This window comes from Microtus ochrogaster, linkage group LG9 (assembly GCF_000317375.1).
Source record: "Microtus ochrogaster isolate Prairie Vole_2 linkage group LG9, MicOch1.0, whole genome shotgun sequence".
In the NCBI taxonomy this organism is placed as follows: domain Eukaryota; kingdom Metazoa; phylum Chordata; class Mammalia; order Rodentia; family Cricetidae; genus Microtus; species Microtus ochrogaster.
Genome location: NC_022034.1, coordinates 27,108,380 through 27,134,159, shown reverse-complemented (window position 1 = coordinate 27,134,159; position 25,780 = coordinate 27,108,380). Strand labels below are relative to the sequence as shown.

General features: G+C 42.5%; 1 protein-coding gene across 2 annotated transcripts in view; it reads right to left on the bottom strand.

The window, feature by feature from the left end:
- Positions 1-25,780, bottom strand: part of Ak9 (adenylate kinase 9) — a 108,893-nt gene that overhangs the window by 33,452 nt on the left and 49,661 nt on the right. Inside the window, exons 19-26 of one of the 2 annotated variants that reach the window (XR_003378370.1) lie at positions 23,658-23,734; positions 20,641-20,805; positions 17,686-17,775; positions 14,732-14,932; positions 14,276-14,397; positions 5,848-6,059; positions 2,285-2,547; positions 588-712 (exon numbers count right to left, since the gene is read on the bottom strand). Coding sequence is in view for 1 of the 2 variants with exons in the window: in XM_026787467.1 (XP_026643268.1) it covers positions 588-712; positions 2,285-2,545; positions 5,847-6,059; positions 14,276-14,397; positions 14,732-14,932; positions 17,686-17,775; positions 20,641-20,805; positions 23,658-23,734 (1,254 nt within the window). In the remaining variant the exon portion in view is untranslated. Of the gene's footprint in view, positions 1-587; positions 713-2,284; positions 2,548-5,846; positions 6,060-14,275; positions 14,398-14,731; positions 14,933-17,685; positions 17,776-20,640; positions 20,806-23,657; positions 23,735-25,780 lie in introns of both variants that reach the window. The other variant, XM_026787467.1, reaches the window with a different exon arrangement.

Sequence of the window (25,780 nt, the reverse complement as noted above, 5' to 3'; positions counted from 1 at the left end):
ATCTCTATGAGTTCGAGACCAGCCTGGTCTACAAGAGCTAGTTCCAGGACAGGCTCCAAAGCCACAGAGAAACCCTGTCTCGAAAAAACAAAAAACAAAAAGAAAAAACAATCATTTTCCTTGTGTAAAATTTACAATAAAAAGCTGAGGTTTGAAGCTCGGGGCAGAAGAAGAACTTGCCCTGCAGCCGATGGCCTGTCAGCTTGCATCAGAATCCTGGGTTCATGTACTCACTTCACCTACCAGACATCCCAGGTTCGAGACCTACTTCTCTGCTGAGGCTGGTCCCCAGCAGATTTAGAAAATAGTTCTCAACTACAGGTGTGCACTAAAATCATCTGGGGACCCTAAAAAACATGCCAGGGCCTTGGTCCTGGTCTCAAACCTCAGCAGAATCTGTTTAAATGCTTTGGCGTGAGTCTCTGGCTTCAGTGTTTTTCAAAAGCTCCATGGATGTTTTAATGTTTAGTTTATATAGATGAATAAGAGCAAATTTGTACGTACAAATTAGACTATAGTTTGGCTATTCGGAACAAAGGAAATGAAAAGCAGTGCGAAACATAACCCCTGTGTATGGAGGCACCCACCGCATCGGTTCTTTAAGCCACCACTCGGAAAGCATGGGGTCCAGAATTTCCGACGTCAGGGGCTCATTCTCCGTCAGACTCAGCTTGATTGCCTCCTCCTCTTCTGTGAACTGCACATCTGGAAGCTAAAGGTGAAAATTATAAAATAAGAGGAGTCTTAAGCTCCGCATTGATAAGCGATACTGTTTTACACCACTGCTAGAAAGAGACCTGAGCTTTTTCTCTGAGGCCACTTTTGATACTGTTACTTGAAAACATTTTAAAACTTGAGTTCTGTGCACTGATATATAATATGATTAAGTAATAAAAATTACCTAATATAACTAAGAGAAGTCACCATGGCAACATGATTGACTTTCACGTACCGTGTCAGAGTCAATGCATCTTTATTATTATTGTTTGCCAAAAATTTGCTTGATTCATATCACACATCTGTAAAGCTTACCTGAATTGTGCCATTTTTCCTATAAGGAGATACACTTCCATCTCCTTACGCCACATCAAGATTAGAGGATGAGCCAACCGGAGAGTTACCTGAAGCACATTCTAGAAGGGCATATAGCTTCACAGCAACAGAGAGAAAATATTGGGATGAAGAAGTCAGGTCATCTTTCTCTGAAGGTGACCCTCAAATGGATAATGAAGAACATACAAGTAGTTCAGATGCACAGTCGAATGCCCCAACTGTGTGCTGCACCACCACTCAGCGTGGGAGTCACTTTCCCGACTTTCAGAGTCAGGTAAGACTCAGTATTTCCTACACTGGGGAAGAAGCGGGTTAATACATCACAGTGGAGAGGGTGCGCTGTGGCGGCTCCTCCTCCTAGTTTGAGGTTGCTATGATTGTGTAACAGACACACAGACGCTGCTTTTCAGGAAAAGGAGTCCGCTTCTCACTCAGGCTCACAGGCTAAAGAGAAGGACTGAGTCTGGCGCCCGGGGTCATTTTCCACCCCTCATCTCCACACACAGGCATGCTCCTCACTTGAAGGATCAACCTAGAAATGTTATATTTTAACCTACTTCATTCCCTTTAAAAGATGAAAGCGCTCGCACTCGGGAGGCAGAGGCAGGCGGATCTCTGTGAGTTCGAGACCAGCCTGGTCTACAGAGCTAGTTCCAGGACAGGCTCCAAAGCCACAGAGAAACCCTGTCTCGAAAAACCAAAAAAAAAAAAAAAAAAAAAAAAGATGAAAGCGCACAAAAATAAAGGAGGCATCTTATTTTCTGTTTTTTTACAGTTTCCTGTTCTAGGCTCCGCAGAGGTTCCTGAAAGTCACTGTGCTAAATCTGCAGTCACCTTGGATTCCTGGAACAGACCACTACCGACGAGGGCTTTTATTCACACTGCACCCTGGGGCCGTGTGGTCGTTCATAGTGTCTCCCCTCAAACAATAAGGGCTCTTTGGACCATCTTGCAGAAACAAAGCTGAGACACCAGTCACCAGACTACACCTTGACCAGGACTGCTTAAACCACGTGGGTCAGGACCCCAAAGATAACCTGGGGGGGGGTCACCGGACCCCTCTATCTGTGCACATGACTGTGGCAGGCAGGTCTCTCTAGCTGGCATCCTGGGACGGTAACTGAGTCTAGCCTCCGGTGGCTGCAGCAGCTGGAACTTTGCCCTGAACGGCCTGCTACAAACCAGCTTCCGCAGCAAGCACAGTGCCCCCCCAGGGACACCACCACGTCACCTGCTTCTTTGTGCTTTCTTCTTCAATTTTCACGTTCGCCTGAACCGCAAGCTCTTCCAGTTCTTGCTTTGTGGCTTGCTCCTCCTCGGAATCGTCCTCAAACTCAGGCCCAAATTTCCTTTCAGCCTTAAGCAGCATTTTTTCTTGGAGAAATTCATCAAACTGAATGTGAAAAATGCCGAAGTTTTCTGCCAACGTTCTGGCGCAATGAGTTTTGCCGGAGCCACGGGGACCCAGAAAACAGAGCCTGATGGGAGGAGCCTGCCATAGAGGGCCGCACAGGGAGGGTGGAGCAGAGGGAAGGAAAAGAGGGTTTAAGTAATTTGCCTGGTGGCGATTCACACCTGTAACCCTAGCACTGCGGCCAGAGGGGCACATAGAGACTTTCCTCACAAGAGAAAGCAACCTCCTCTTCCCTACCAAAAAAGGAAAATAAAGTAAAAAGGTGAGAAAGGAAGTCTTTTTTAAGTGATTTTTAAATTTAATCTCTGTATATCGCCTGTGTGCATGCCCCGTGTATTTGCCTGATGCTCAAGGACTCAGAAGAGGGCAGGGCATCCTCTGCAACTGGAGTTACAGACTTGTGGTGCAGGGAATCGAACCTGGGTCCTCTGAAAAGGCAACAGGTGCACTTAACTGCATGAACCATTTCTCCAGCTCCAATAGATGGAGTTATAGGTGGTTGTGAGCCACCCAACATGCGAATCAAACCCAGGTCATCTGAAAAGCAGTATATTTTCTTAAGTGCTCCAGCCATCTCTCTAGAATCCCATAGACAGGAAAGTTTATTTTACAAATCCAATTATATTTAGGCATAAGAATATCAACGAATATAATAATTCATTGCACCAAAAATGGCTTTTAGGGGGCAAAACCAGCCAAGAAGCATTTAATAAAAAGTAACTTCACTTAAAAATTATTTTAATGCTCGGGAGGCAGAGGCAGGCGGATCTCTGTGAGTTCGAGGACAGCCTGGTCTACAAGAGCTAGTTCCAGGACAGGAACCAAAAAGCTACAGAGAAACCCTGTCTCGAAAATCAAAAAAATATATATTTTAATGTTAATAAGGAATAGAAAGACTTTTTCTTGATATGTTTAAGAAGATCTCTCTACCAAAGAAAAAGCCCATTTCATTCAAAGACCTTGCCACTAATTCCTGTGATGTCCACACTGAAATGGAGGAAGCCCAAAGCCAGCTTTTGCCAGGTGATGTGGTCATTCCCTAACGGTGACAGCTGAGGCGAAGCAGCAGCCACGGCTCACAGGACCTTGGGGAAATGACTTTACAGCAACCCTGGGGAAGATGCTGGTGTATTTGGGTGTCTCAGAGGAGCAGAGGTGTTTGTGAGAGAGGGGTACGGATGACTTTGAGACTCAGAAGCATTTGTTGTTGTGATGGAAATGGTGGGCGTTCAGAGGCTTCGAAGGGGCCTGTGAGGGAGCTCAGGTGACAGAGTGCTTGATAGCCTGGGTTCAGTTCCCAGAACAGCATGAGCTAGCTGTGGTGGGCGTGCCTGTAATCCCAGCATTTGGGATGTGACGGCCATCTTTGGCTGCTTAGAGAATTCAAAGGCCATCCTTGGACACAGGAGACCTTGTCTCCAATACCACCACCACCACCACCACCACCACCACCACCACCACCACCACCACCACCACCACAACAACAACAACAACAAGAGCAAAACATGTAGAAAATGCTATGAAGCTCAAACATTGCACTGTGTATCAAATATAACATATTACTAAGACTTGGGGGACATTTTAAGAACAACCATGTCCCTTGCAATCCCAAAGCATTCTATGTTGCAGAGAAGAACGGAGAAATTACCTTCAGAGTTTCTAGGTCCTGTTTGGTTGGGTTTGTAGAAAACCAGGTGATAGGGTTGGGCATGGTGGTACACGCCTTTAATTTCAGCATTCAGGAGGCAGAGGCGGGGGATTCCATGGAAATTTGAGACCAGCTTGATCTACATAGTGAACCCAAGGGCAAAATAGCCAGACCCTGTCTCAAAAAACAAAACAAAACAAAACAAAACAAACAAACAAAAAACTAAAAGAAAGAAAGGAAGAAAGAAAGAAAGAAAGAAAGAAAGAAAGAAAGAAAGAAAGAGAAGAAAAGGCAGTAAGACTTGAGGGATAGTGTGCTTGTGTGCAGACTTTAACTCGATTCCTGGATCTCATATGGTGACAGGAGAGAAACAACTCCTGGGGGCTGTCTTCTGATCTCCACAGGTGTGCTGTGGCATGTGCATAGTTGCACACACACATACACACACACACACACACACACACACACTAAGTAAATAAATAGAAAAAATTAAAAAAAATAATGGTGCAATATATTATACCTTGATCCAGTTATCCTATTACAGAGAATTATAGTAATGAAAGAATGCAAGAGAATCAAGAATTCTGTTGCTAAATTACCTATTAATTATCAATATCTACAATGGAAAATAACTTTATGAAAAAGTCTGTCAGTGAATTAGATGTCAAAGTGGTTGAGTATTAGGCAAGCTATGTAGGAATACACACATTTTGTGTAAGCAAAAGAGTAAGATATTATATGTACACTTATTACATATTAATTGTAAACTGTTCCAGATGGTTGTGAGCTGCCATGCAGTTTCTGGGACCTGAATAGGATCCTCTGAGAGAGCAACAAGTGCTCTAACTCCTGAGTCATCTCTCCAGCCTCTATTTGCGACCATAAATATCAAGTAAAAAAGATACAAGAGCTGGTTTGACAAAGACATTACTATAAAAGCCAAGACAGATCATTATTTTTATGCCATATTACAAAAATCTGTAGTGATATTTTGTTTGTGTTTTAACAAATAAAGCTTTTCTGAAGATCAGAGTACAGAGCTAAGCCACTAGAGGCCAGAAAGTGATGGTGCACACCTTTAATCCCAGGACTCGGGAGACAGAGGCAGGGGGATCTCTGCTAGTTCAAGGTCACCCTGAGTTACTTGAGATTGATCCAGTCTATAAGAGAAACAGAAATCACAAAATCCCATGCCTTTAATTGCGGCAGTAGGGAGGTGGAGACAGAAGGGATATGGCTGGGCGGAGAGAGGAGTGTAAGGTGGGAAGAGACAGGCGTTTAGTGCAGTCTGGAGGTGCAGTTTTTTTTTTTCCTTTGGTTTTTCGAGACAGGGTTTCTCTGTGGCTTTGGAGCCTGTCCTGGAACTAGCTCTGTAGACCAGGCTGGTCTCGAACTCACAGAGGTCCACCTGCTCTGGAGGTGCAGTTTGAGCTGCAGTCTGAGGACAGGAACCTCCTTTTGGTCTGAGGATTAATAGAGGTCAAAGGTCTCTCTAGTGGCTGGCTGCAGGACTTCTCTCATCTCCCAGCTTTCACTCCCTAATATCTGACTCTGGGTTTTTATTATTAAGACTAATTAAAATTCGTGCTACAAAAAGTCTATTTTTAAGCCTAGACATTATCATGTTTTGTTATTGTTGTTGTTAGCTTTTAACAAGATTAGAAACTTCACTGTTAAGTACACTCATGGGAGAACGTGGAGCAACCACTAGCATAGGAATATTGTTTTCACCTTTAATGGCTCGTTCTGGGCCACATACTCCTCAGGATGCTCCAGGAACTTTTCCTTGGCCTCAGCATTTGAAAAGTAGTATATCTTTTCTCGGTACTTAACAGCCTCGTCTGTGCTGCCAGGCTGCAGAATAAAGTTTTCTTTGAGAACCACTGGGCAGAAGTGTTTGGTGTCTCCCAAATGCCTCCTTTTTTCTTTTAACTTGTCTTCACCCTAGAAATATTGTTCAATTCAGAGATTAGCAAAGACATTTTGATGCAGCAGCAAAGAGGAATTCAGAAGCATTTTCGGGACTAAATCATCTACAAGAAAACCAACTCTGAAAAAGCCCACAGGGCCGTCTTTATATAGTTAATGGATTAAAAGCAAGTTGCTCATGTTCCTCTAAATTGGTTCTTACATTTTTCATTTTTGTAAAAAAATAAAGTAGCACTGAGAATTAAGGTGTGCTCTACCCTCTAGACAAAGAGAAGTGCTGACCTCGATTCTCAAGGGCTGAAACCTGAGTCAAAGTCACATGTTACTCACCACAATGACTAATGGCAATATGCTTTGCTCTATTGAAAGTAAAAACTTGAAAATATTTTATTAGGTTCAAATGAAAATTTATACTGTGATGAATGTGTAAAGGATTTTTGGAAGTTAGTTAAAGCCAAAGGAAGACATTCAACACGTACTTGCTATAAAATGTTTAAGCACATCAGTGTATCAAGAGTGATGTTTCCCTCTCTTTCTCCTTCCACCAGCGTGCACACACTCCTCCCGTTCCCATAAGCACTCCCTCGCTCTGCTAAATATCTCTGCCATATAAAAGCTAGACATATATTTAAGCACAAATGCGGTCGTTTTGAAACTTGAAATGGGATATTTTGCAAATTATTCTACAGTGTGATTATGTTCACAAAAGAAGAAAGCCCAACACTTTTCTGCCCTGCTCCAAAACTCAGACTAATAAGGTGGGCATGGTGGTGCCCACCTTTAATGCCAAGACTCAGCAGTAGATCTCTGTGAGTTCAAGGCCAACCTGATCTACTCTACATGGTGAGTTCCCAGCTAGTCAGAGCTAAATAGAGATCTTGCTTCCAAACAAAAGAGCTGAGAATTGCTGACTGTTGTCTAGGATGTGGAAGAGTTAAGACAATGTAAGAATCGTCTTGTCAGTGGGTATGTGCCACGGACTGGCTCAGGGGAGCCACTCAGACTGTGGGAGAAACAGGGTCTTACTAATCAGGAAGGCACAAGTTTGGCGAATGACAGACAGACACAACACACAAGAGGGTGCTTGGAATCTGCTGATTTTACTGAATTCATGTTTTCATTATATAGTATTCAAACAAAGAACAAATCAGAAGGTCATGTATCATTAGTTGGCACAGTATGAAAGCCTTTTTTGGTCACATCAGCGATTTTTGAGAAAAAACATATTATCAGGAACAGGTGTGAGATGTAAAGCATCCTTAGAAGAGGAAATCTTGTCCTTGGGAATGTAAACCTCAGACAAGTGGTTTCATCTTAAGGATAGAAAGTTTCTGTCTCATTATCGCTATCATGGCCTTTCCTCTTCCTAACCCTTTTTTTTTTATCTCATCTAGTGACCAAATATACCTAATCAGTTCTCTGCACCTGCTGAACTATACTTTTTTGCACCTTCTTATGCAGCAGACACCATGGGGGTTGGTATCTAGCAAGCCTATCCATAAAGTTCAGAGTATAATATAACAGTCTTTGTCCATCAACGTTAACACATCTATTCCCTTGCTCATCATACACCCCGTGTATGACAAGGGTTCTGCTGTAGTCTTATACATCCCCATACTGTGCTTCCCTATCCCAGAGCTGTTCCTGAAGAGATAATCTTTGTATTGTAGATATATAGAATATCATTATTAAAAGAGATCGTGCAAAGCCCATATCCCGCATAGCTAGCTAATCGAGAAACCTGTCTATGCCTCAGGGGTGGCCAATACCGGGCCATCTGCCATTGACCTCCAGGAAGCCTAGTCCCATAGGACATGTAGCTCCTGTCCGGCATAATGATGTATGTCATGTCACACAGACGATACTGGAGTTGGTGTGGCAGGTATGGATTAGAAGTGGCATATACACCTCTTCTGTTACATTTATGATTTTTAACTTTCATAATAAAGTTTTTCTCTTTATTCCTAAGTCAAGTTCAGGAAATAAACTGGGTAAATCCATTCTGGATGCTCAAGCCTGTAAGAATGAAGAGCCTGTAATCCAAACAGAGCCCTTCAAGGAGAGTATACTCGTTTTGTTTACAACGCTGTTCACTGTCTTCGCTTCAGCCTGCCAGAAGTTCAGCCACCTCCTGCTCTTGTCAGGAAACCAACTTCTCGTTTTTCATCCCTTGTTTTCATTGCTTCCCCATTTCATTGGTCTCATTTCTTTTGGCTTATTCTGTTCTGCTTATTTTTATTATCTTTAGCTGAGTGCTTAATTTTTCCAGTCTTCCTGAGTTTTCAGTAAATATACTTACTGTAGGGTTGCTAGACTTAATGAGTAAGAATAAAAACCCAGGTTCTTCAGGTAAAATAGTTAACTGTCTCATATAAACACATGCCATGCATGAAAGTATTCATTTATTTGAAATTCAGGAATATTCTAAGATAAGAACACTGGCCATATCATTGCAATGATTTTTAGTTGTGATATAAAAATGATTGTACACATTCAGCTTATTTTAATATTTATTTATTTGTTTGTTTGTTTCATGGGTTTTGTCTGTATGTATTTAAGTCCACTATGCCATGCAGAGACCCGAAGAAGGCAATGTATCTGTGGAATTGCGGTTACAGACAGTTGTCCAGAACCATACCCAGGTCCTCTGCAGGAACAAGTGCTCTTAGTTGCTGAGCCATGTCTCCAGTGCCCATATATTTAGCTTATTGTTTCACTGTTGATTTCTTATCTACTGTGGTGGTTCCTTGTAAGTCTCAGACATTTGATTACTTGGTCCCTAAGCTGTTTGAGGGAGAACTGGGATATGTGACCTTGTTGGACCTGGTCACTGAGGGTAGGATTCAAGGTTTCAAGTTAATTCTCTTTGCTTCCCAGTTGTGGATCAAGATGTGAGCTCCCAGCTGCTGCTCCAGTGCCATGCCTGCCTGCCTGCTAAGCTCCCGGTTCTGAGAGTGATGGACTTTTATTCCTCCAGAACCATAACCCCTAATAACCTTCCCTTGTATCCTAGTGCTGGGGGTGGGGAAACAGGTGGATCCTCAAGTCACTGGCCAGCAAGGGTAGCCTGTTATGCGAACTCCGGTTATAAAAGATGTTCGCCAATAACAAGGTGGATGGCATCTGAAGAAGGATAGTTGGGGTTGACCTCTGGCCATCAAGTGCCTGTTGATGGACACATGGACACCCACATACATAAATATGCATACACACAAGAGGAAGATGATGGGAACAGAGTGATGTCTGCTGGAAATGGAATGTTCTGTGTGATGGTTGATCTTGGCTGCCAACTGGACTATCTCTGTAATCAACTAACTCCCAAGCTGCTGGGCGCTCCATGGGATTTTCTGGATCCGATTATTTTCAGTGGGAAGGCCCACCCTCAATCCTGGCCACACTTTCTCATGGCAGCCCACATAAAAAGACAGGGAAGAAGGAAGCTTTTGCTTGTTGCCTGCTTGCCCTCACTCTGGCTGGCAAGTTCATGTACGCCGCTGCTGAGGCACTTCTTCACCTGTGTGAGAGCCATCTCTTTAGGATTCCAGTGTGGACTGAAGATCAGCAGCTCTCCAGGCATCCTCTCAGATGCCAGCACTGCACTGGGACCGCTGAGACATCCAGCCTTGTGGACCTAGCAATCCAGGCATCCTCTCGGGCACCAGCGCTGAACTGGGACTGCTGAGACATCCAGCCTTGTGGACCTAGCAATCCAGGCATCCTCTCAGATTCCAGCGCTGCACTGGGACCTCTGAGACATCCAGCCTTGTGGACTGAGCAATGATTGCATTCTCAGCCCCTCTGCCACACTGTCCAGCCCACAGCCTGTAAGTTAGTCTAATGCTCCTCCCCTCCCCCACACTCATAGTATGTGTGTGTATGTGCCTGTGTTCTATAGTTCTGTTCTCTGGTGGGCATGATATTGAAAGTGTGCAACTGTTGCTTCACGTAGTTTTAGGTCACCTTTTAAACTCCTAGAGCAGCACCTCGCTCATTCACAGCCAACCTTTGGGGAACGTGGCTGTCTAAGCACGTGGAGGGTGTTCAAGGAGCTGGCTGGTAAGGAATGGTGTTCTTGACACACCCAAATCGTTTTGTGTTTTTGAAGAACTGTGAAACCACTTCTGGGATTCAGGGAAGGTCATGTCCATGTGGATTTACATCAGACAATGTGACAAACCAAAAACAACAAAGACCGAGAGGAAATACAAAGGCAGGAGTGAACGTTCTTACCCCGTGCGGATTGGGGGAAGTATTCAGCTTTCAAAAGAATGCTAGCTGTTACTTAGAGATGTTTTTGTGTGGATGTCTTTTATCAAGCCAAGAAAATTTCCTTTGTTTTTTATATAATAACCAAAATTTATTCTTTGAGAATTTCATATATGCATACAGTGTATTTCAATAATCTTGTCCCCCCACTCTTCCCCTCCAACTGGACCAGTCCCTCTCCCAACTTGATGACACTTTTTAATGACCCACTAATTACAGTTAGCATTGCCCATATATACTTGAGCGTTGGGTCACTCAGTGGCTCCTGGCCAACCTACTAGGAACCACATCCTTCAAGAAAACCGACTCTCCCTCCCATAGTAGCCATCTTCCATCAATCACTCCCAGCTACGGGCTTGTGTGCCCCTCTGTACTACTCTTCAAAAGCTAGTTATAAGTATACACCCTTTATTTTCTTAAATCAGCAATAGGCAATGGATTTTGCCAAATGCTGCTCCTATATCATCTGAGATAGTCACTTTGACTTTACCTCCAACCTGTCAGTACGATAAATTATATCCAGCGTTGTCTAAATGTTAAACCAAGAGAAAATCCTTCTTGATACATTGTATTGTTGTTTTGATACATTTTTGAAATTTTGTTAAAATTTTCTTAAGAGTTTATATATCAGTGTTCAGGAGAGGTCAACTGCTCCTTGTTCTCTTTCTCTTGTTGGTTTTGGTTTGGGGTATAAGAACCACACAGATCTCATAGGTTGAGCTGGAAATTTCCCCCCCTCTTCAGTTTTCAGGAAGAGTTCACATAGAGTCAATCTTATTTCTTCCTTAACCATTTGGCAGCGTTTACCAGGGATTTTATCTGTTTCACTTCTCTCTTTCAGCTTCTGTCTGTCTGAAAAACTCTAACTGCCTTCGTTTCTAAAGATAAGGTGTTACTAGGCACACAGTTCTGGCTCTCCCTCTTCAACACTCACAGGCTGTGGCCTCACCCTCTTTTGTCTTGTGCTGATTTCCCTGAGAAACTCGCTGCCATCCTGACCATTGTTCTTGTGAACATGGCATGCCTGCCTTCTCCTGCCTTCTCCTTCCTCTTGTATGTTCTTAGCAACCAAGCAACTTGAATATGACATGCTTGGAACTGTTTTCTTCATCTGTCTTGTATGGTATTAGCTGACCATTTTAGATCTGAGAGTTTGTAAACTGTCTCAAATATTGAAAAAGTACAGCTATTGTTTCTTCAAATATCATTTTATATATTTTTATATAATATCATTTTATATATTTTTATGGATTCCAATTATTTGGACAGCAGGCTGCTTGGAGCTTCCCACAGGTCCACTTATGCCATTCTCTTTGCTATTCTCGATTCTCCTCTTTTGTCTCAGATTGTTTCTGTTTCTTTAACTTCCTTTTCTGAAGAGTCGAGACTATCATTGCTCTAGTCAATGTGTATTTCACGTCATATTTTCTACGTTTCCCACCATACAGCTCACATTCCCCATCACATCCACTTTAGCTCTACTTCCTGCTTTGAATTTATAGGGCCCAGCAAGAACAGCCATTTCAAAGTTCTCATTGAAAGAGCAAAACAAACTCCATTTTGAAAAAGAACTCCATTTTAGATAGGACCTAACTAGGGGGCTGAATACAGTCCAGCAAAGTCATAAACTTTCCCAAGAACTGTGCCTGCCCTGGTCAAAGTGACCCACCAGAGTACTCAAATGCCGTCTGCTTACATCTGCTTGCTTCAAACGTCCTTGTGGGTACCTGATTAGCACAGGATCAGCAGATGTCCCAAGGATGTGACCAGGGGACAGTCACTATGGGTGAACAAGCCCCTCTAGACAATGACAGCCTATCAGAAAACAGCAGCTAAGTCTTACCTAACCTTTAGCCAATTGTGATATAGGATAAACATTTTTGTATTTTGAAACTGTAACCTTATAACCACTTTGTGGTTTTTGTCTTTATAAACTCCTTACAATAGTAAATGGGGTCCTTCTTCCTCCGTCTGTTGTGTCAGACTGGTGGCAGAGGATCCATGCTAGTCTGTACTTAATAAACAAAACCTTGCTTTTGCATTTGGAAGGGTGGCTCCATGGTGGTTTTCTTGGGGGTCGTTGGACTCAGGCACAACACTTAGCCAATGCTGATGTATTTGTCAGTTCTAGAGTAGTTTGAATTGGAGATTTTTTTTCTTTTCATCATGAATCATCTGGCAATCCCTGGGTGGATGCCAAACTTTATGTTGTTATACCACCAATACTTTTGAGTTTGTTCTTGGACATAGCTGAGTTGACTGGAAGCAGTTTCGTGTATTTGACTGTTGTTGTTTTGGTAGTTGGAGCTAAGCACATTTCTTTTAGGTCTAATCATTTCCCATCTCTGAAGCCAGATCCTTCTCTCACCTTACCGAGTGCTCTGTGCCTGGTGAGATTTTACACTGGAACATTAAAGGGTACCAGACATAAAAATACAAATTCTCAATATTATAGACAGCTTGAGGATTGCCAGCAGAGACACAGGGAAGGTGAAGCATGATTAATAAAAACTCAGAGACAGATATTGGGGTTCAACCTGAAGAGCAGAAAAGCAAAACAGCCAGCCTCTGGCTCTTATTTTGACCTCAGTCTGAAACAGTGATCCTGCCTCTAGGTGATGGAGGAGGGTCATTTGTCTATGTGTTACTTTCACTGGTTAATAAAGAAACTGCTTTGGCTTTTGATAGGACAGCAGCTTAGATAGGTGGAATAGACAGAACAGAATGCTGGGAGAAAGAAGCAGATTCAGGCAGATGCTATAGCTCTCCTCTCCAAGATGGACTCAGGTTAAGATCCTTCCTGGTAAGCCACCACCTCATGGTACTACACTCATTAATATAAATGGGTTAATCAAGATGTGAGAGTTAGCCAGTAAGAGGCTAGAGCTAATGGGCCAAGCAATGTTTAAAAGAATACAGTTTCTGTGTAATTATTTTGGGTAAAACTAGCTGGTGGCGGGACGCAGTCTGCCACTCCATCTGCAATCAAGAATCAGAGTTTATATTAAAAAATCTCCAGTGTAGCTGCCTTACTTTTCTGATCCTCAGTCAAATTTTATTTATTAAAATACAAATGAAGCATCACTACAGGAAGGGCTACTCCATTGCAGCCCAGAGGGAGCACAGAAGAGCACACAGTAGAACACTACAGAGAAAGTTAGATGGAGAGAGACCGAGTATGAGCAGAGAAATCCCACGTCTTTAAGCCATGTGAACATCAGTTCCTTGGTGATAAAGTACTGGAAGGTGTTGAGAGAAACCACCACAAATCATTTGCTGCTATAGCCACACACTCCTATATCTTTGGGTTGAAATTAGGCAATAATAAGTTAACTACAAACTGCAGATTTGTTTAACTTATTTAACTTAGTAAATTATATTTTTATTTGTGAAAACTCATACTGAAAGGACAATTTCCTGTTTTATTGTTGATATATACCTAGTCTTGGAATTATCAATGAGAATGGTTATTACCATTCTGGTGCCAGTGATGTAGATTGGTGTTTGAATCTGGGTGGATTCTGTTGAATCATGTGGGCAGCCCTCCAGACACTCCAAAGGTGGCTTTCACACACCTATTTATATGAACTTCATAAAATACTTCTATTCTTAATACTTGCATAGTTTTTTTCTGCATAAAAAAGTAAAAGGATTTCCTCCTTATATTTTCATGGGTGCTATTTCTTCATATTAAGTAGCTCTGGCATTTTTGAGAGTCAAGTGAAGCTGGGGCAAAGGAGAATTAAAGTTGAGGGTGGGGTGAGGATGCGCTCAGTGGTTGAGCACTTGCCTGGCATGCATAAGGCCCTAGTTCTGAAAAATTAAAATATACAGAGAGTAAAAAAAAATTGGAGATGCCTGTTTGTCCACCTGGCAGGGAGATCCCGAAGTGTCAGCTACTACTCAGGACACACACATTTCTCAGGAATGGCCCATGAGACTGAGCAGTGCAGAAGCAGCCCTACCTCCTCTTCTTCCTCCTCCTCTTCCTCCTGCTCCTCATCGACTTCCATCTCTGCCTGGTAGTCTTCTGCTTCTTCATCGTAATCCTCAGCATTCAGTTCCCATGCAGTATACTGAAAAGGCTCTGTCGTTTTTAAAAAGGAAAGAGATATTAGAACTAGTTATCAGTGTATTAAAACCATCAAAAGTTAGAAAAATTAATTATTATTATTGGCAGACAGTTTTGATGTATGTGCAAGTTCTCTGTGAGAACCACACATCATGACTGGTGACAGTGTGCCCCATACCCGCTCTGACTGGCCAGAGTCTGCATTATTTACGATACTTTTAGAATGTCTTATATGTTATCTCCAGATATTCTAAATGTTTTACTTGGGAAGCCATCAGAGCAGGCTTTCGGGGCCTAGAATGTTTTCAGTGTCTGCCCTTCACCATAAACACTGTGCTTTGAGCCTTACTTTCCATCGTCTCGACTACTTTTTGAAGCAGTTCCTTTGGTGTTTTGTTGGAAATATCCAATGTTAATATTTGAATCAAATTGTCGGTAATGATCTGCTCCATGTGCTTCCACATGAGGAGGTAATTATTCAGCTCTTCCTGCAGTGGCTCCATCTCAGGAACATTGGGGTAAGCGTCCTCTGGGAACTCCGGCAGCATAACTTTAGAACAGAAGTTCAAAGAGAACTTTGAGAAGCCTATCTCTGTCAGACTATAAAAGAATCTATACTTTATTATGCGTTTTAAACATTCAAGAAGAAACATAGCATTCTGAACATTATAAATTTATAAATGCATATTCTAACATTATTTTATATGCTCTTAGATGAGTAGTTACCTATTAATAGAATTCAAATTATGTGGGTGATGAGTGAGTTTCATAAGGAAACTTTAGCTGTTGATGCAAAGCATAAAACTAGATGAAAGAGCATTATGAACTAAATAATTATACTTTTAATGGATTGACATAAATAAATATAATTCATATTTATTTACTGAAAGAAAAATTGCCCCTATAGTGAGTGGCATTATTAGGAGGTGTGGCTTTGCTGAAGTAGGTGTGGCCTTGTAGGAGGAAGTGCGTCACTGAGCCAGTTGTCTTTGAGGCTTCCTTTGCTAAAGCTAGGCTCGGTGTGGTAAACAGTTTACTTCCTGTTGACTGCAGATCAAGAGGTAGGACTCTTAGCTCCTCCTCCAGCACCATGTCTGCCTGCGTGTTGTCGAGCCACCAGCCGTGGCGATAATGGACGGAAGCTCTGAAACTGTAAGTCACCCCAATTAAATGTCTTCCTTTATAAGAGTTGCCTTGGTCATGGATCTCTTCACAGCAATAGAAATGCTAAGTAAGATGGAAGTTGGTACCAGGGACAGGGGTATCGCTGTGATAGGCCTGGCCATGCTCTCGTTTGGAGGAATTTGGACTTTGGGAGTTTGGGTTATGAAAGCAGAGGAAATGCAGTAAGTGCCACTTAATGGGCCAATAGTAGGGAGACACCACATGGTGACAGTGGTGCTGAGTGTGGTTTGAACTGTGGGGGCCTGGCTCCAGAGCTTTCAGAGAAGAATATTAATTTGTGGCCTAGAGATTGTTCTTGGGATACTTTGGTGAGGAATGCATCTGCTTTTTGTCCTTGTCAGAAGAGTCGGCCTGAGATTAAAGTGAAGAGATTTGGATTAATTCTATTGATAGAGGGAATCTCAGAACAGCTAGTATTGACTCTGCCGTATGGTTACTAATGTTAACTCTAGTAAAGAGTTATAATGAAAAGGAACTAACTGACCAAGGAAAAACACAAAATAGTAAAATTTGAGGAGAAAAGGAGCACCCAGAAGTTGAATGAAGCTAAATCTTACATTCAAGGAGATAAACAGATTAAGAAATGGAAAACAGGGAGTGGTGACCTGAGGGCAAGGTCCCACCCAGCTAGGTTTCCAGTTTGTGAAAAGGGATTAAATAAAAACTCAGAGCTGGCTGTGGTGAGCACACCTTTAATCCCAGCACTTTGGAGGCAGAGGTTGGCAGATCTCTTGAGTTTGAGGCCAATCTGTGCTACAGAGCAAGTTCCAGGACAGCCAAGCTTAGGCAGTGAAGGAAATCATGGCAAACAGAAAGCTGGTGAAGATGTAATTGAACAAGGGGACATGTTCCTGTCTCAACAAGAAGCAATGCTTGGCATCTTAGGCCACATGGTCTGGCTTTAGAGTCAAGGATGTAAGAACGTGATTATGAAATCTTTCTCTGACACCAAGGAGAGCCTCTGGGACCAGGCATGTGTCAGGGGTGTCCCTGGACTGAGTCCCAGCGAGGCCATTGGGTGAAGCTGTGCCTGTGAAGCCTGGTTTGCCTTGGAGAGCTGTGGGATACTGACAAGGAGAGCTGCTAGCAAGGTGTGGAAGCAGCCCGAGAGAAAGAAGCGTATTGCAGTCAACAAAGCCAAACAGAGCTGCAGATCTGAAGAGCGTTTTTTTTTTTTTTTTTAATTTTTTCGAGAAAGGGTTTCTCTGTAGTTTTTGGTGCCTGTCCTGGAACTAGCTCTTGTAGACCAGGCTGGCCTCAAACTCACAGAGATCTGCCTGCCTCTGCCTCCCGAGTGCTGGGATTAAAGGCGTGCGCCACCACTGCCTGGCCCGAAGAGCATTTTGACATCTAACGTGGAGATGCAGACTTTGGAGTTTGCCCAGCTGGTTTTCAGTATTGCTTTGGTCCAGCATGTCCTCACTCTGATTGCTTCTCCACATTTTGGAGCAGTAATGTATATCCTGTGACATTATATGTTGGAAGTATGTGATTTGGTTTTTTATTTTTATTTTACAGGGGATTAAAGTTAAGAGATTATTTGAATCTCAGAAGAGACTTTGAACTTTAGACTTTTAAATACGTTTGAGACTGTTATAGACTATATAGACTTTTGAAACTAGACTGAATGCATTTTTGCATTATGACGTGGCTACCAGCCTTTGGGGACCAGGGAGTAGAGTTTGGTAGTATGAAAGATAATGGCCCCCAGAGGGAGAGGCACTATGAGGCGGTGTGGCTTTGTTGGAGTATGTGGCCTTTAAGGATGAAGTGTGTCACTGTGGGGTGGACTTTGAGGTCTCCTTTGCTCAAGCTACACTCAGTGTGATAGACAGTTCACTTCCTGTTGCCTTCAAGATGGAGGACTCTCAGCCTTCTCTGGCACCATGTCTGCCTGCATGCTGTCATGGGCCATGATGACAATGGACTAGACCTCTGGAACTGTAAGTCACCCCAATTAAATGCTTTCCTTTATAAGACTTGCCCTAGTCACAGTAGAAACCCTAAGACAGCTGACATACAGTGTAGCAAGAAGTAAGCAGAGACTGTGGCCCGACTTAAGGTTTGATCCATTAGAAAACACTTCTACAAATGGGAATTTATATTTTCTAGACTAACCTGCTTCAGTTGCTTCTTCAGGTTCCAGGACCTCTTTGGGTTCCTTTGGAATTTCGGCTTCAACAGCAGTTTCCTCAGGAGGCTCAGGGACTTAAGAAAGAAATCTAAGTGAGTGCTTGAATTTTAAAATGTTACTCTGTATGAAAGTGTTGGCCCAAAGATTACAGATGGTATGTCTAATTGAAAACATAGATTTTTTTTAAAAGGATGGTTGAAAAATAGAGTGCAAGGCAGAAAATGAAAACTTAAATATACAAAAGGACATCGAAGGGCTGGAACGGCCTTCTCCGCTGGAAAGATGCTTGCTTTGTGGCACAAGGGCCTGGGCTTCAATCCCTAGTACTCCGATCTAAACCAGAGCATGACTGTGTGTGTTTGTAACCCTAGCACCGAGGAGCTGAGCTGGACAAGCTCTGAGAGCTCATGGGACAGAAAATCTAGCTAAATGGTGAACATCTGGCTCACCGACAGACCATGACTGGAGGCAGTGAGGAAGAGCGTGATGGAAGGAGACACCCAAAGTCCCCCCTCCCCTCTCACACTCAGGTACAGGTGCGCCAACGCACTATGCACCTGTACCACATGCATGCACAGCCTCCCTGCCAAGACCTCTAGAATAACAGTTAACACATGGCACACACCATCCTGGTGACCGCTAAGTGTTTTTAAAACCCCATTATTGCGGCATCAGATCTAATATCTGACTGTTCATTAATTTCTCACTAAACTATCCCTGAGGATACACTAAGAGTATCAAGTGGCTGGGACGGCAGTGCAGGAGTGGGAGGGGGACCCAAAGAGAGTCCCAGCAATTTCACCTTCAAAGGGACAGGCTGTGAAGCTCCATGATACAAGACACCTTTCACACACATATCCAGCCCAGATGGCTTTAGACATGCAGACAACTTACATATCTTCTCACCCCAAAGTCCCCAAGTCTGCTCCCAATTCTAAGATACACATTTTATGAAGATTATATATACATATGAATGTATATCACACATATATCATAATCATATAATACTTTCTTCTGAGTTAATACTTTAGTATGCTTTCAATAGGATCTATAGCATTTAAGCTTATATTAGAACAGAAAGTAGAAAAGGGATAAACCCAAGAGTTTTGTGGGTAACATGTGTAATTATAAATTGCTCATTGAATGAAACACTATAAATCATGACCAGTAGAAGACCACTGAGGCCGTGAGAGAATAAACTTGGAGGGTTTTGAGATGCTTATTAAATCTTTGGACTTGAGAGGGCTTCTGTGTTTTTAAAAGCCAGAACAATTGCAATAAGACTTGAAATTCATCTATGGCATGGGGTTGGGGAAATGCATCATTTCTTTCACTAACTAACTTCACAGGACAACAAAGGGTGAAGGGGAAAAAAATCCAGGAAACAGATCAGCAGACAGAGTCAGGCATTAAAGCCCAGATGTTGACAAGATGCAGGAAGTTCTTTGGGTGACTACAAATAATGCCTTCAACTTAAACCTTTTTCTTTTAAAAGGATTATTTAATATTTTCATGCATGTTAGTATTTTGTCTACATATCTGTAACTGAACTGGAGGCTAGAAGAGGGCGTTGAATCCCCTGGAGCTGGAACTATGGGAAGTTGCGAGCTGCAGCGTGGGTGTTAGGAACTGAATCCGGACCCTCTGCGGGAGCAGCAAGGGCTCTTAACTGCTGACTCATCTCTTCGGCGCCAGCACTTTCAATGTAAAATTTTTATTAAAGTCCTTAAAATTTAGGAAGTGGAGTTTGGACAGGTTTAAGATCACAAAAGTCCTGAAAACCTCTAGAAAAATCAGAGAGTGAAAAAGTTTAAATCAAGTTGTGAAGAAGGCTTCAGAGCTCACTGCCAGCCCAGGGACAGGCATTTGTAGTGGACAACGTGATAGTGAAAGGGAGCTGCTTGAAGAGGCAGAAGCCTGCAGGAGAAGGTGAGAGAGAGGGGAGGAGACAAAGGGTCTCTCTTGTCCCTCCCTCCCCAGTTTGGGTAGGGCTTTGAGTTGAATAAATAAACATCTCTCAGACTAGAGAGTAATTCAGTCCTCAAGAGTATCTCACAGCTGGCTCTGCAGTCCAGCAGCAAAAAGGTCTTAATATATAATAGATAAAAGTATTATCCAAAAATAAGATAAAAATTCTTGCAAACTCTACTCTCCCCCGTTCCTGTTCTAAAGTTAACCCGTCCCTTGTGCTTTTAATTCTTGACTGTATGTAAGATTGGGAGTCTAGAACCCAAGGGACAGGAATCGAATCTTCAGCACAAAATAAAAACAGTAATTTGAGGTTTGTGGCACATACTTGAGGTTAAAATAAGTATTTGTAAGTATTGCCTTGGTCACGGTGTCTTCTCACGGCAATAGAACAGAGACTGAACATACACAGTCACACTCGTGAGAGCGCAGGCAGAAAGACGACACCACGGCTGCCAGAATCTCAGTCGCAGGATGGAATATAAGACAGATATGGATTCATGTGTATATGTGCATGTATATGTGCAGAAGAGTAGGGCGCAGAGGTGTCTGAAGCAGAGCTGACGGACAGAACACGTTTCGTTCAGTGGTTATCACAGAAAGAGCAGAGCGGGCATCAGAGAAGTCCTGGGAAGAACTGACCCTTTGGTGCGATTGATTAGCTGATGAGAGCTACAGTGACTTTAGAAAACTCTTAATGTTCAGAGCCAGATTGTCTGGGCCAATCTTTAGACAGCAGAAAGTTCAGTTCCTCACGGGACTATTGTTCACAGACTGAGCGCCAGAAAGTTGACCTCTGACCGCCACAAGCCAGAGTGTGCAGATGCACACTCATGTACAGACACAAACTCACACTTGCATGTACTCATACACCCACGCATACTCTCTCACTCATGTGTATACACATATGTATGCGCGCGCAGGCACACACACACACACACACACACACACACACGTCAGTCAAGTGTAACCTGGTTCAGGCTCATGCTCAGCTTCCGGGACCTCAGCTTCAGACTCCTCAGGTAACAGCGACCCTCGGGTTTCCTCTTGCATCTCAGGTGCCTCAGGCTCTTCATGGGCTTCAGAATCTTCCCCATCAACCTCCTCCTCAGCTTCATTATCAGGCTCTTCAACATCTACAGAGAATAACACGGAGTAAATTGTTATTCAGTTAAAGCCAACAGATGCTAGAGGAGAAAATAAGAGCGTGGTGCCCGCCCTGCCTCTGGTTAGTGGTGGAGATACATGAGTCACCACTGTATCATATCGACTAATATGGCGTGGTGAAAACTGACAGCCACTCTATCAGGGTGCTACTGGAGAACCAGAGGAAGGGCTCATTTAAAAGAAGAAGAATGTATAGCCATTCCACATACTTTAACAGTAAGAGACTAGAAAAAGCCCAATATCCATCTAACAAGGAAAGAGTAAGGCCCATTCTACCTACTCTGGCAGCCACTGTGTGTGGCTACTGAGCACTTGAAGCTAGTCTAAATTGAGATATATGCAAAGACAAAATAGATTATGGCTTCCAAATAATTAGTATGAAAAACTTAAAATATGTAGCTCCTAGAAAATTTAAAGGTAGTTTATGTGGCTTATATTAAGTTTCCCATAGGCAGCACCAGACTAGACTCCCTAGATACACAGGTAGCACAGATGTAATAATAGATTTACTATAACTCATTGTAATAATATAGTATATTCACCTATGTTTCAACTGCCAATATAAAAAGCATGACTCCAAACTCGTTGTGTTTGTTGATGAGCTTGGGGTCATGGACGTTCTTTAGAAGGGCCACGGCAGTGCTGCCAGGGAACCCATCTTCCCTATCTCTCTCATGTAGTGATGGAGTTGTCACAGTATGTGTAGGAAGACGGAGACAAGGCACTTCCTGCGAAAGGCTGATATGGCCGGGTTAGTGAGATCACTTCTCTGAGTTCTCACAAACCTTTCTCCCCCCCCCCCCGCTTTCTCCCAAGGGTCACGTTCTGACGGAGAGTCTCTGGCACCTGGATTTGATCTAAATCAAGGTTTGAAACAGGACGGCAGCACACGAGGCTTCCAAGAACACAGCTGGGAACATGGTGAGTGTCCTTGTGTTAGGGTTAAGATTTCATGGAATTGCACAGCAGAGGTTGTTTGGGCTCCTAGTATAACTTGGGATGAAATGATGTGGCCAGTGAAGGAACTTGAGTTTTCTTTCAACTTAAAAATCATATGCTTCTAAAATGTATACTTATTTATGTTACATTTATCTATAATAGGTACATTATAAAAGAAACACATAAATAGAAGAGCCCAGTGGGGCAGCTGTGCACTACACAGGTCAGGAATGGGTTAAAAGGCATTTTGAGATCTTTGAACTATTTGTAATTTCATTATTGATCACGTGTTGTTACCTACTGATTCATAACAGATCCCTCCAAACCATCACCTGTTATCCCCGCAGTTTCTGGGAGTGAGGAATTTAGCAGCTGCTCAGCTGCGAGGTCCTGGATTAGTGTTCCTAAGCTGGTGAAGACATTGACCAGGGTTGCAGTATCTGAGCATGCAAATGGGCCATCATTTCCAGGATGGCCTGTTTACAGCCAGAACCAAGGTGCTCAGTTGTCCCAATGCACAAAACGGTCATACAGTAAAAGAATTGTTTTACAGAACTACACTTTGGAGTGGTTGGAGGTGGAGCAATGGATAACTCTTTTAATCCCATGTTCCCTTTGGCAGTCCCACAAAACTTATGGACCTCTTTTCAGAATAAAACTGTCAGACTCATAGAATAAAATACACAAGAAACTAGTTATATTGAAAACCAGTTGCTAAAACATAAAATTATTTTGGGGCTATAGGAAATGTTAAAGAAGAAATAGTATCCAGCTTCATAACTACTACGACTGCAACAGCAGTAAGTAAATATATATATATATATACATACTGTGGAGCAATGCACAAATATCTGCATTTGGTGACAAGCTGAGGGACAGGACAGCTAACACCACAGTGGTTTTCTGTGTTAGTAGTCAAGAGACTCTAAGGCTCAGTCAAAGTCATTGAAAATAGATTTAAAGTTCATAGATCTGGAACTTAATTCATAGACCTCAGTTTGAGAACCCCAATCTTAAAAGAGAAAGTTCTTCCATAAAAGCAGTGGAAGTTTTAAGTATGAAGACACTGGGTATTGCAAGAGTTTGGCTGTGTCCTCAGCCCTTGCAGGATTCTTCCAATAGAAGCGATTCCAGCACCTATGTGCAATCCATGACAGAGGCATGTTCTGCAGTGTGTCCTTCTAGGGGGCACACTTCTAGCAGTGCCCCTTTTTGGTTTAGGAATCTGCCCTGTGAACCCATAATCCCAGTGAGAATATACTTTATTATGGAATTTGGAACATGTTTGATGTGGAATTTGAAGATGTGCAATATTTATTTATGCGGTGGGATATTTGTTTAATGATGCAAAAATATGTTACATTCTTTTATGTTGCATTTGTTTAACTCTGTGAAGCTGTGTTACTTTGCCTGCTTAAAACACCTGATTGGTCTAACAAAGAGCTGAATGGTCAATAGCAAAGCAGGAGAAAGTATAGGTGGGGTTGGCAGGCAGAGAGAATAACAGAAGGATAAAAAAGAGATCAAGGAGAAAGAAGGGGCCAGCCACACAGCCAGCCACAGAATAAGAAGAAAAGATATACAGAAATAGAGACAGGTAAAAGACCAGAGGCAAAAGATAGATGGGATAATTTAAGAAAAGCTGGCAAGAAACAAGCCAAGCTAAGCCAAGCTAAGGCTGGGCATTCATAAGAAAGAATAAGCCTCCATTTGGCTGCCCCCCAAAAGAGTAAAGAGTGAAAAGAGTAAAACAAGCAGCAACAGATGCTGGGGGAAGAAGGCGTACTTTCAGGACCAGGGGATACACTGGAAATCCACTCGAAAGTGGCAGTAACGATACAAGATTAAATGACACGCTACTACTGTTACAATCTGAGCTTGCCTTTTTCTTTCTTGGCCGCACTTTCTATCAGCCTCTGCTTTTCTTCTTCTAGTCTCATTTCCTCTTCTTTGGCTTTTCTGAAATGAGAACATCCAAAATTTATTTTATGTTTTTAAAAAAAAACAGACACTTCTCATTACTAGGAGGTTAAATTCTCATGGTGGCAAGCAGCAAATACTTCATTGTTAATCTTCCATTCCGCGTCCTATGACAGTGTACAGTTCACTCAGGCTGAAGCCAGTTTGTTTTCAGTCAGTACTGGGGTAGTTTTTGGTAAGAAGGTGGGGAATGTTTATTTTATACTATGGCTGTCTGTTAGGAAACCTGTTAAAATGAGTGAAAGATTCCCTGAGGTAAGTTGAGAGGAAGGGGTGGGGTCTATAACATTTCCCTCAGATTCAGTGGGTGATAGTCACAATATAATGTTGGTGAAAAAAAAGTAGAGTATAAAACTATATGTATGATATCATTTTAACTTTATATCAGTAGATATGAGAACTAGGAGGCTAGAAAATTAATCAAATTAAAGACAGTGATTATTGCTGGATGGTATCTTTACGATAGTTTAATTTATAACATTTGCATTAGTTTTTTTTTCTCCATGGAATAAAGAACATAATATTTCTTTTAGTCAGAAGAAATCAGAGCCTGGAGAGATGGCTCTGGGGTCAAGAATGCTTGCTCCTCTTATAGAGGTCCTGGGCTTTATTGCAGGCATGAACATGCAAGCTTACAACTACCTATAACTCCAGCTTCAGGAGATCTAGCGCCTCCTCTAGGCTCCAAGGTTATCTGCATTCACGTGTGCACACTTCGCCCCCCCATATATACATAAATTAAAACTTATAATTAAAAAGTAAAGTTTTAAGACACTAATGACTTCCTTTTAACAACCCAGGTTTTACTAGGCAGGACTGAACTACATCTCCCCTTCCAGTGGCGATGCCATTTACAAAGTCTTTGAGTATGGAAGCTTCAGCACACAGTGGGAATTTGTATTCCAAGAAGGTCGAGGCACTTAAACTTTCCCAACAGTGGTGAAAATAGATAAATGGAAAGTTGGCAAAAGGTGGGGAGCAAGGCCTGGTCTATTAAAAAGTAAAGAGATATGTACCTTGGCTGGAAATCCTGTGCCTAGGAATTTAGAAATAGGCATACCACTGACAACGAAACATATAACAAGTTGGTTGCATCATGGAAAATAGCAACAACAACAAAAAAACAACATCAAGTGTTCACCGGTAGGAAAGCAAGTAAGGCGGGCTCAGTGTCCACAGCAGCTCTTGGAGCCACCGCCCTCCAAAGAAGTATGTGGTGTGACTTTGCGTCTGTGTTTCCTTCTCTGAAAGCTAATGATGATTCTCTTTGGGAGACACTACCACCATATTTCTAGCTAAGGTTCTTCTGTGTCCTGTTGTTGTTACTGGGATTCTCCCTGTTCATGGCCCAGGCCAGGCTGAGTCTTCTTGACCCACCTCCTTCACGTTCTGTTTTGAAGTCTGTGTCATGCGGCCCCAGCAAGGCTGCTTATGAGAACTTCCTTTTCTAAAATCAATAAAGTATGCCGCTGGGAAGACCCAGGCCTGGCCAGGCTGGGAAAGAACCTCTGAAGCATTTGAGACAAAGATGGCAGGTGGCCTTGTCATTCAGCTGGATTGTGTGCAGACGGATGTCGGGAAACCTAGAGTTCAGTATGTTTTTAGTTGTTTGACCTATGTATGATTCAAGCCTTAACCCTGCTACGCTTGTCTCTGTTTAGATTACCTGTGGAGCCCTGAATGCATCTGGGAGGCATTTTCTCTTGCTCTTTCGGGGTTTATTTTCCTCTAGAATATAGAATAAGCTTTTGTGAAAAGCTTATTGCTGAGTTTTAGAATCAGCATATAGAACTCTTGAGAAACATGCACCGGTTTGGGCATTAAGAAGCTCATAAGCATGAGTAGAAATTGATTGCAGAACTAGAAAATTCCAGATAGTAAAAAAAAAAAAAAAAAAAAAAAAAAAAAAAAAGTTGGGCTGGAGAGATGGGCAAACCTCCAACCGCCACCTCAGCCATGGCTTCTGCCTTGTGCCACGCTCCCAAAGATTTTCTATTATTTTTATTTAGTGGTGTGTATGTTGTC